Source organism: Hippocampus guttulatus, chromosome 13 (assembly GCF_054856545.1).
Source record: "Hippocampus guttulatus isolate MCC_2025c chromosome 13, RoL_Hgut_1.0, whole genome shotgun sequence".
NCBI classification, from domain to species: Eukaryota; Metazoa; Chordata; class Actinopteri; order Syngnathiformes; family Syngnathidae; genus Hippocampus; species Hippocampus guttulatus.
The window spans coordinates 8,941,343-8,953,483 of NC_141273.1; the positions used below are offsets into that span (position 1 = coordinate 8,941,343).

The 12,141-nt window shown below is 40.5% G+C and overlaps 2 protein-coding genes across 2 annotated transcripts in view; both read right to left on the bottom strand.

The window, feature by feature from the left end:
• The window catches only part of ift43 (intraflagellar transport 43 homolog (Chlamydomonas)), a 294,545-nt gene that overhangs the window by 77,792 nt on the left and 204,612 nt on the right, over positions 1-12,141 (bottom strand). The gene's annotated exons all lie outside the window — the stretch shown is intronic.
• Positions 21-10,574, bottom strand: dlst (dihydrolipoamide S-succinyltransferase). The gene is made up of 15 exons (XM_086126779.1): positions 10,426-10,574; positions 8,709-8,742; positions 8,586-8,625; positions 7,782-7,843; positions 6,808-6,882; positions 6,659-6,714; positions 5,902-6,010; positions 5,413-5,592; positions 5,180-5,253; positions 4,984-5,081; positions 2,660-2,790; positions 2,413-2,486; positions 2,251-2,334; positions 1,369-1,536; positions 21-586 (listed from the first exon to the last, which is right to left on the bottom strand). The coding sequence occupies exons 1-15, from the start codon at positions 10,486-10,488 to the stop codon at positions 452-454; spliced, it is 1,383 nt and encodes a 460-aa protein (XP_085982905.1). The 5' UTR covers positions 10,489-10,574; the 3' UTR covers positions 21-451.

Sequence of the window (12,141 nt, forward strand, 5' to 3'; positions counted from 1 at the left end):
CGAGACACAAACACATTAAGTCCCATAATTTTGATTTTTATTAAAACTTTTTTTCTTAAATATTCTAACAGAGCATGAGGAGAATGTTCCACATTGTTGTGTAGTAGCATCAATTCTCCAATTAACAGTTCTTCACTTTGGACATAACATTGTGTTCCTTGGTTTCAACGCATTCTCATTCTTTCAGCAAGCATGTTGAACCTAGATTTTCCATCTAATAACTTGAACACATTGTATGTAGAAAATTACATATGGCGAACATACAAGACTGGATATACTATTTGATCTAATGACCAGAAACCCTTATATGACTGCCAACCTTATATTGCACAACCCAACTGTTAACCAAAAAAACAAAATCAAATAGTTTGAGTCATGTCCATAGGGTGGGTTATAGCCACCGGTTGTGTGGGGCGGTTCAGTCAGTTGGGCCTGGAGCTGACGTGGGCGCTCACATGTCGAGGAGCAGCACCCTGGGGTCCTCCACTACAGACTTGATCTTGCGCAGGAAGGTGACAGCCTCTCTTCCGTCAACCAGGCGATGATCGTACGTCAGGGCCACGTACATCATGGGACGGATCTCCACCTGTGGAGTAACAACAACAACAAAAATCTTCAACTTGCATGACAAAGTAAATTTTTGATCATGGTGAATTTATAATTTTAAAAAAATACATTGAACTTTCTGGCTCCAATTTTAAGCCCTTTTTATAAATACAGAAACATACCAGCAAGTGCAGAATTTCATAATAAGGTGGAATAAAGCACCACCCTGTGGTACTTTATGGCACTGCAGAACTTGCAGTGCTGCTTTAATTGCAAACACAGATTTTCTAAATCATCCTTAAAGTCTTCAGGATGTACACAAATTACACATTACATTCGCCTGCCACAATATTAGGTACACCTGAGCATTCAAAGTGGATGAGTTGTTTAAAAAACGGCCGCCACAAAGATGTAAGTGGTAGTTTTGGTGAACAGTCAGTTGTCTTAATGTGCACGCATGCACTAAGTATAGAACTAACTGCAAGACATCACAATGACAAATTTGTAATATTTATGCTATACTATACAGATCGCGCGCAAAGGACAATGGATGTCCAGAGGGCAGGCAGATTTTGGCCAATTCCTGCCAAATGTATTTATTAAAAATCATTTTGATTGTTGCTCGTGTAATACTCCATTTTTTTAAGTTGGTCACTCGGTTTTTTTTTGCTAGCTGCTAACAGCACACGCACACACACATTTTACAGTGTACTGAATCGCTGAGTCTCACTTGTCTAACCTCTGAAATAAATACTTTTCAAATTTATTGCGACGCACCTATAGGGGCCAGTTCTTAACTCTTTCCACATGGAGAACACAAACCTTGCCAGCCACAGCCACGGGCCTGTCAAATATGCCATGCATGCCCAATATAGCAGATTGAGGCGGGTTGATGATGGGTGTGCCGAACAAGGAGCCGAACACGCCGCCGTTGCTGATGGTGAACGTTCCTCCATCCATGTCTTCCACAGCCAGTTCGTTGTTGCGGGCCTACAAACAGATATTCAAAATAACACTTCAAATGAGCTAAGCAGCTTTATCACAACAGTGCCATTTTTTACATAATGCACCCTGTTTCGCAACATCATCCATCCATTTCCCACATTGCTTAGCTTTATTAGGGTCATAGATGAGTAGGATCCGATCCCAGGTGGCCATTGGTTGAGAGGTGGGGAGCACCCTGGACTGGTTGCCAGCAGGTCACAAAGATAATTAAGCACTCACTCACTCACAGTTACACATGTGGCCAATTTAGAGTAGGGGTGTTCAAACTTTTTTTGTCCAAGAAAAGAATGCAAGGGCCACTTTGACATTCTCCACCTTTATGTTGCTTAATGCACGAGAAGCAACTCATCCATTTGGATGATATGATAACCAATTATATCTTGTTTTTGGATACAGTAAATTTATTACACCTGCAGGAGTATTCCACAAGAACAGATCTACCCGTTAACTGAGAAGCAACAGCAAAACCATGTCCACACACAGCACCAAAACAAGAGCAGTCTGGACTATGATGACAGGCTTCAAAAGGAACGTTAACATGAGCATCATTGTATTGTGATGTATTTTAAAATTAGGATCTTGGTACTGAGTAGAAAGTGGAGCAAACCTCACATTATTTGCTTCTGTCACTGATTTATATGTATTCACTGGCTAGACATTTTTGAAGAACAAAAAAAACTAACAAACAAACAAACAAACCTTTTCGCCCAACATATTGATGGTCTTCTCAATGTCAGTAAAATTCATTCCCTCAACATTCCTGATAACAGGAACAACCAAGCCCTGAGGGAGAAGTCACAAGGAAAATTTGTGAACATTTACCACGAGCGTGACACATAGACACACACACACTTGGCTTACCTTTGGTGTGGCCACAGCCACGCTGATGTCGACGTAGTCCCTGTACACAATCTCTTTGGTTGTGTCATCAATGACTGGGAAAAAAAAAGGGAGCAAACATGGCACCAAAAATTGTCACACAGAGTGCAACTACTGTATGGTTTTGAGGATGACATTGAAAGACAACTTGACACTACTGTGCAGCGTGCAGAGAGTCAAGTCAAACCAAAGTGAGATGCCAGGCAGTTTTGTGCGGCGAGGCCCTTACCAGCATTGACAACAGGTTGGTCGCTCAGAGCGTAGGCGGATGCCTTCACGAATGCAGACATGAAGCCTAACTTGATGTTGTGCTTCTTCAGGAAGGCGTCTTTGTAGGTCTTTCGCATCTCAGAGATGTTGCTAGGCAAGGAAAGCAAGATAAAGTCTCAATTGAGGGGGGAGGTAAATAACGCGTGCAGCCCCCAAATATTTAACAATACAGAGATCTCAATCCATTTAAATGTCACTGGCGGTGGGTGGAATCCACATGCTTTCAAAGTCCTCACTTTTCAAAAGACCGCATCAATCGTTCACATTGTCAAACGGAGCAAGCCATTTTCAACACAGATCAATATTTTGTTCAACTGACATGAGCGGGCTGACCACTAAATTTGTGATAAAATATGAAATTGATCAAATTGATAGATGATGAATGTGACTTTTGATTGAACTATAGAGAGGGCGTTAAAATTCTTTTCTATATTATATTCTACTACTTCAAGAACAAAATGTAATGACTTTGAAAGCCTTGAACAAAACGCTTAGCGAAGCAAGTAAAGCATACATAGTCTGAAGGGGGAATTTTGGTGGTGACTTTTGCTTTCAGGCTGAACAATTTTAAAAAGCACTTGACATACTGTATAACACATCCCGGCCAAGTGTCACCGTGGTGATGGCGCTAGCAAGCACCTCATGCTAATGTTGGACTATTTATTGCCAGGGTTTGCCGGTTACTCTTTGTTAGAACCTGCAAGAAGTTACAAATCATTTTACCTAGGCTCATTTTCCACTTTTATCTTGATTTTTAATTGTTTGTTTTCCTGTCTGTAAAGCTCTAGGGTTTCTCTGCTAACACAATTATCCCCTCCCAAGACACAGACTCCGTGAGAAAGGAGAGAAGAAGCGATAAAAATCTTCACTTTTGAGAGTGTGTAAATCTTATTGGGCTGACATAAAAGCCCCTATCAGTGGAGGCTGCCCTTCCACTCAGGGCGCAGGTCTCTGCGGGCCCCCGGTAGATGCTGCCGCCTCACGCTCTGACCGCCTCCTTCGGCTCCAGATGAGCCCGAGCCTGGGAAGTCTTCCTCCAGATTGTCAATGTCAATCCAATTAGGAGACACGGAAAAGCTTCAATAGCCGAAAGCTGACACCGCGCATTTGCGGAGGAAAGAAATCCTCAAAGTGTTCTCTTGAGCACCGGGGGCGAGGGCAGACAATAACATTTGCTTTTAAATTAATAAAGCCCGTTTTAACATTTCTTATCTTTGTTTTAGATGGATTTATGACCAAATATTTACATTCCGGTGTTTCAGACCGGGGGATCCGGTTTCAAAAAGCTTTTCTCGATTGAGGCAGATTCCCATCTGTAGCCATTTGTGTGAGGATCATTTGCACTTACGAAACCACAGTAGTGCACTAGCACCTAGAAAGACGGATGAATATGAAAATATTTGCATACTTGCTCGTCGAAGAGCAAATGACTAATAAAGACGTGGTGGGGAAAAGGTCATGCTCAGGGGCCCACAATTGACTATTAAAACTTAGAGATGTTTGTATGCCGTTCAAATGCATAGATTGTAAATATACAAAGCATCTCCATCCGGCGCTTTTACAACAGCTGCAACAAACAATTTAACACAAAATAATACAACAGAACTATAAACATAACACATCAACAATGATATAGTACATCAATTAAGTGACACATTCCACAATGGATGTGAGGCGGGAGCGTTTTGCTTTTTTTTTTTTTTTTAATCGTTGACTGGCGTTGACAGGCAGCTACACTACATTATATCTACAGCGTAAAACTTGGCAGTGATTGAGTTAATGCCATGATAGCTACCGACACTGCCTCCACGATTGACCGGTAGCTCACTGTCGATGAAATGGGCACTCACTGGTAGAAACAAATCCAGTCTGTATTATTTTGCATGCCATTGTGCCCAATTAGATGACTAAAAATGTAAAACACAATATTTTAAATTCTTAATTATTCAGTTACATTTCCTAACCTGTATTATTTACAAATAATTGTCATTCAGTAGGTGACACATAAAAGGTTGAATTTATTGCATTTGGTTAATTAAATTTAATCTTTGACCGTTTCAAAATAAATGATCACCGTCACTCAATGGATAAATATAATGTATTAATTCAAAAACAAATAAGTAGATCTTAATTCAAAGTTTTTCAGTGAGAAAAATAGAATCAAATTACGAAACAAATGGGTGGGTCGGATTCAAGAACGTGGGCGCCCCCCCATTCCATATTTTGCCCACTGCTGATGTAAAGGGAAGGACGGATGTTGCTTGACCAATTACAGCTTCTTACCTCATGTCAATCTCATTAAAGGTAGTCAACATTGCGCAGGTGTTCTGGGCTTCCTTCAGCCTTTGGGCGATTCTCAGTCTCATTCGGTTCATCTTCACCTGAATTCAGAAACAGAATTCTAAGTTTCGGCAGTCGTGTGTAATTCCATTCTTGGCAAGAAAAATGTTCTCCCTGGATGTTTTGCTTCGGTGGTTACCCTGCTTTCCGTGCGGGCTACTTTCGCGCCTCCAACAACAGGAGCTGCCGGTGCGGTGGGCTTGATGGATGACACTGTGGAAAAAGGCACAAAGAAACAGTGAACATCACAAAGCTATCCGGCGCAGTTGCCCACAGAGCCAAATAAATAAATATAAGATTCATCGGCATTCTAGTACCTCAACAGCACAAATGTCAGGAATTGTGAATTAATTCTCATATAACCGCGCTAACCTGGTTTGGCGTCCATAGGGTGTGTTGGCACAGGTGGCACGGGGGGCATCGTGGTTGGAATGGGGTCAAAAGCGGTGGGGGGAGGAGGCGGAGGGGCAGATGCAGGAGCAGGTGGTGGTGAAGGGGCAGCTGCCGCCGGGGCCTCCGCTTTTGGGGCGGCTGCAGCTGGAGGAGCTCCAGCTGAAAGGTCCAAGGTGAGCTGATGAGCTGGTTTTAGGTTAGCAACAGATGACGCGGTTGATGGACTAAAACATGTATTCATGATGCGAACGAGAGGAGCCAGGAGAAACTGAGACGCGGGCGATATACGGTGTTTGACACAACCCTGTCGCTCATTAACATGACATGCGGCAAAATGAGGATCCGGTGCATTTTGCCATTACAGCATTGGGTGATTGAAGAATTGGTTATTGAAAGGTATTGATTGCTATGCAACTCAGAAGTGACAAGAAATAGATTTGTTATTCTTTCAAATTCTAAAGTACACACGGCCTTTTTGAAGCTTGAAGAGAGGCGTTCCTCCCTCGACTTTGCCGCCATCAGGAACCAAAAGCTCCACGATCACCCCTGCGGCGGGAGAAGGAACCTGCACGGATGTCTAGTCGAAAGAAGAACACAACTTATCAATTGTATTCAAGAAATGATAATTACAATATCAGAACATTTAAATACAAAAGGAGAAAGAATAACTATATATATACAAACCAAAAGGTGTATAAATAGTATACATAAGGGTAAAAGCATTTGATGATATGTAGATTTTTCTTTTCTTCTTTGTTTTGAAAAATGACCAAATCAAATTGCTACAAAATAAGGGGTAGGACTAGATAAGTTACTTACTTCTTCCTACTCTCTTGAGCATACAACTGTGATGTGTGTTTTCTTCTTTTATCTACTTTCTAATTTTCCTTACATAATTTTTGTTTGACATTTGTCAACCTGTTATTGTGTATACTATATATGCTCAATAAACAATAAACAAACAAACACATGAACATTATTATTTCTTTCATATTTGAAGCTAATTTCAAACCTTTATCTGGAAAACTATTCACCATACTGCTAGGTCACCCACACAATTTTAAGACGGCGTACTGTATGTTTTTTTTCGCGCTACACTCCTATTCACCACTGCATATGATAAAGGTGCTGGATTATGGTTTGATTAAACCGTCACAAAGATAATCAATGGTTTTTATTTATGTGCTTTTATTTGCTACCCGTGGTCTTTATGGCATTCGCTTACCTTGTCAGTCTCAATTTCACACACCACCTCATCCTCTGAAACAGTGTCCCCCACGGCTGTAGGAAGACAAGTTTGTTTCACGATCAAAATGGTGGCGCTACACAGGCTACGTGGCAAGCGACTACTGAGCCGAGGACAAAATGAGTTACCTTTTTCCCATCTCACGTCCCCCTCTGTAACAGACTCCGCAAAGGCAGGGGTCTTAATGGTGAGGACTTCATCTCCTTCGCCACAAAGACAATATTAGATGTACAGTCCCAAATCCACTTCGAATTGTACAGTGTGCTTGTAGCTATGTACAGTATATATAAAGGGAGACTCATACATTCAACAACAACTACATTAGAGAGAGAAAATTCCCCCCAAAATATTGTGTTAGTTTCTTAAGTAAAATTCTCTGAATTTGGTGCTTGCTTGTAGGATGCCGGCCCATGCATTCATTTTCAATGGCGGAGGGAAGCATGAAAACTACACAGGAAGGCCGGAGCCCAGATTCGAACACCGAACATCAAAAAATAAAATGTGAAAATATTTAACTTAATGTCGATAACCCATAAGAGATTCACTCTTAAAACTATTTTTCACCTTCCCGATTTCTGTCCGAATAGCATATTTAACACACACAACCCAATTTTATTATCACACAGAGACAACCCAAGGAAATACAAAACGCAGTTTCATTATGCTGTGGTGTGACCTTAAACCGACAGTTCATGCTAGAGAACGCTCCAATACGGCAGAGTTGAAGCAATTCTGCGAAGAAGAGTGGGCTAAAATTCCTCCACAGTGATGTGAAAGACTCATCACCAATTATCGCAAATGTTTGATTTCAGTTATTGCCGCCAAGGGTGGCAGAAACCATTATGAGGATCAGAGGGTAATTACTTTTTCACAGAGGCACAGGTAGGTTTGGATTTTTCTTGTGCCTCAATAAATTAAATTGGCTTTCAGAAACTGCATTTTGTATTTCCTTGGGTGGTCTCTGTGTGACTTTAAAATTGATGCGTTGAACTATCAACTCTGGATGGAATAAATATGCAAAGAACACAGAAATCAGGAAGAGGGAAAATACTATTTCGCAGCACTGTATGTATGTACACACAAAATAGAATATGAGACATACTGTAGGCAACAGAGGTCCTGAAGTATTGGACTTGGAAGACACTGGAGCGTGGATCAGATTTTCTTTAGAAGAGAAAATAATATTAAAACATGTATGAAATAAATGCAACTATTATTCATGCATAACATGACCTACTGCGGTACCGATAAAGATGTGAAATCGTCAAGTCAACCTTATTCCCGGCCTCCAGGAGGCTTTGCGTGCATTTTGGGCGCGACTTCTGATGGGAACTGGAATTTTGTTTACATGGCAACTGTTCGCATGAGTGCACTACGGTTATAGACTTAAACAATGTGGGAATACAAGTTATCAGGGATTAAAAGAGACATTACTACAACCGCGCTTCTTAGGAGGAAGAAAAAAAAAAGGCCAGGATTACTGATACTGGTTGTTAGTACAACCGTCAACAGTATAACACGTTCACAAGCTCTGTAAGGAATTATTTAAATGTTATGGCGGCTTATGATCGCTTAGAAAATGAAAAAAAAAAAACAAAACAAAAAAAAAACCAATGCTCAAAACTGCTCCAGGAAATTAAAGCCACTCGAACCAATGGCTCAATGCTACTTCGGGTGTCTTTAAGGAAGTCATGCCCACAAATGATTCCACATCAGAGCCCTCAGGAATAAGATGGATAGGAAACACTTCTGAAAAGAGTTAACACCCCCCCCCCCCAAAAAAAAATAAAATAAAATAAACCACTAACATCCTATGCCAGGAGCTAGAAACATTTGCTCCAACGCTTTAGGGACAACATGTTTTACCTTTCGAATCGTGCGGTTTTCAAAGTGAGTGTATTCTTACATAGTGTTCTTGGCAGCGAAAGGGTAGCTAGTTGATATAGCTGCAAAGAAAAGGACAGTGAGACATCAATAATGCCAAAAGAGCAACAAAACCCATAAGCACAAGTGTGGACTTGACATGTACCTGCTGCGCCTCTGCGAGTCAACACATTATTTCCCTATGCAAAGACAAAACACATTTGAAACAACACAATACATCTTTTTTCATGTAGCGCTTTCCCAAGCTGTAACAAAGCGCTTTACAAAACACACCACATAAAATGACAATAATGCAACACAGAAAACATCAACTTTTAGCAACTAAACTTGATTTCAGGACGATGACGTGTTGTTGACATCGGTGGCTACAGAAATATAAACACCCCAACAACAGTCAGGACTGGGAAGACAAGTCAGGTGAGCAGTTACGAAGCGTCACGCTGCCGGGAACAACATCAAGATAAAAGCATAACAAGGCATTGTTATCCATACATTATCTTGTCATTTCACCTCTAGTGTATAATACACATACATTGTGTTTTATAACAATATCTAACAATATCTAACTATGATTCATAATTTCATATGCACGTGTGTATGAGATATCTCAAAGCTTGAAGTAATGATCCCTACGAGTGGCTGACACCTCACCCTGTCCATTCAGGTGAATGGGAGCAAGCCCCGTCTCTCAATATTTCCCCGTTTTGTCTTCATTGTTCCCCTTGTCCTCGAGCAATCTGTGTGTTTCCGTGACACACTGTCGTTTTGTGGGTTAAAAATGTGATACAGGAGAACATATTGTATAGGGATCCTCAAAAAGCGATTACAAGTTCTGATGGCTGACCAGCACACATGCAACAAAATTTGTAGCATAAAATGGAGATTCATTGTTAGAGTTGCAGTACAATGTTAATTTTTTTTTATTGCTGACTTTGTTAATATTGATGACCGTCTGTACGTTGTGACTAAAAACGAGACTTTCCACATTCTTTTGGTTGAATACTTTGCCTTTCCTGATCGTAAGAGATATCTGTCACAAATGTCGAGATATTAAATTTGATCCAAATCGCCCAACGAACTTCCCTGTAGATAGACGAGCTCAGAAAATGGGGCAGACAAAATGTAATATTGTAAATTATTTCAATGATTAGTGTTGACAGTTGGGAGGTCTACCTACAAGGCAGTGGGAGTAAACGGCAGGAATAGCACCCTGAGTCGAAGGGTAAAACGCTAGACGATGCTCACTCTGACACAATCAATCTTGCAGAAAAACAAGCACAGTATGGCTTACCAATGTGACCGGCAAAATTTTGTACAAAGAATTAAGCAGCTAAAATACTTAACTAACTTAACATTCAGTAAACACACTATTCTATTCTGCCCGGTGCCCCCAACCTCCTTTCCCTGTCATTCATTTTCGGTTTTGGCACAATTCTATTCATCATGAAATAGATTGGTATTTTACGCTTCGTTTGACAAGCAAGTTCAACCTAACCAGCCGAATAACCTAAAAGTTAGGTGAGCTGATAATAGCATGTCACTGCTAGGTGGCGACTACAGTAATGCAAAGTTGAACTTCAATCCCACCAAAACGTTTTACATATGAAGACCATTTCGGTCGATACAAGCAACATTCGTGCATAAAACGTATTACAAGTGCATCACGGAGAGCACTAAACACTTAAAAGGCAAGGTGTCATACTGTCCTTGGCTTACAATGTTACGGCCTCTTCCGTGGCCTACAATGGCGGCGCTCATGCTAAAGCTAATGCTAGCGATGACAGAGGCGAAACCAACGCCCGCCCAAAGTGATTCTCACCGGGCGTAGCCTCCTACTGTCGGACTTGTGCCTTTTGGCTTACCTGGCGGATCGCAGAAAGGGAGCGACCAATATTCCTGGAGAGACACCGGGAACTGGACAACATGTTGGCCGTGTGACAGCTGCCTGTCAGCGGAAGGGAGCGGGTCAAACAGTCAAAACGGAATGGAGGAAGCGCTGCGGGGCAAACCAAATGCACTAAACTAAGAGGGGTGTTTGAATTTTGTCAGAATGGTCTCTTCTGAAACGGACAACAGCAGCTACCTGTACTGTCACGGAGTGGCTACAAAACTGTGAATCCCACGCAAGTTCTGAAAGGAAAAGCCCAGCTGAAATATGATTGGCCGCAGTCACGGAGCGCTGCAATATTGTTCAGAATAAAATACATGTGTGTTAATGTATTTTTTGATTTCACGAAGTAATTGGTTAATTAATTAAGCTTTTATATTTAAATAATTTTAAATAATGTTAAGAATGGTGCAGGAATTATTATTTTATGAGGATAAACTGTTTTACAGAAAATGTTAAACTGTCAAAAAAGCATTTTTCCTGACAAATACTTGGTTAATGAATTACAGTATATTAACTACATTTTATGATACAGTAAAAATAGTACGAATTATCATTTTACTATTTCGATCAATTTACGTATTTTACAACAAATTACATATTTTTTTCTAATCCCATCTCCGAGTGATTTGGGCCAACATGTTGGTTTTACAAATCCAATGTGTCATGTAAGCACAGCAGTTTGCCCACTCCTGGGCTACACTCTTGTATTTTCTTTCATCATTTATTTATTTCCACTTATATGTTGACGCATCTTACAGAATTGAAAATATGGAGATGCGCAGGTTTTCACAAGCATTGCGTGATGCTTGTTTGCAGGTCCGAGGAGCCAGAGCAGGCTGTCACTCAACTTTGCTAAAGAGTGATGCGTTCGTGGTCACGCCTCCGAGGGCACTACAATGAATGCATCTGCTCTTGTGCTGCTCGCATCACAGAGTGCGGGAGGCCATCAGCCCGGCAACAGGTAAGGAGGATTCCTCTCACTTTAACGCACTCATTTTTCTGGTGTCCAAACCGTTCGTTTCATTGTCTTGTTGTTCTGTTTTAGAAGCTGTGATCACGTGATAGCTCAAACTTTTAACATTCTAAAAAGGTGTGCATTACCGGTTGGAAAAAAAATAGGTTGAAATCGTCCCCCTCCCTATTAAAGCATTTCTTAAATTGTAACTGGTGAAGGTTGACGGCACTTCCAGTCATTCAGTCACTGTTTTGAAAAATGGAATTAGTAAAATAAACAAATCTTATTAGTGATTGTAATTTGAACTTTTGAATATGGAAATGTGTTCATCCCTTTTGCTTTCTACAGTGTGCATCGTTGTACCCTTTCTAACTGAATTTAGGAACATAACAATATTAGTATATTTTAATGTCTTTGTTTGTCTAGACATCCAAATAGCATTACATATAAAAGAAGCGGAATTTAAAAAAGGGTGCATGTCAAATTGCAAATTTGGCGTAAACATTATCATGTAAGATACAATAACAAATCAAAACTGCAATTTTAAAGTTCTATCTACTCCAGTTGCGTTTTTTTTAAAGAATGCACATATGGTCCATGACTAAGTTTGTGAAATATACAGTATGCACTTGAAATGAAAGCCAGTGAAAGCCACACAATGAAAATGAAAACCAGAAGGGATTTTTGTTTGATGATGACATAAAAACAGATCATTCAATATAATTTCTCTTC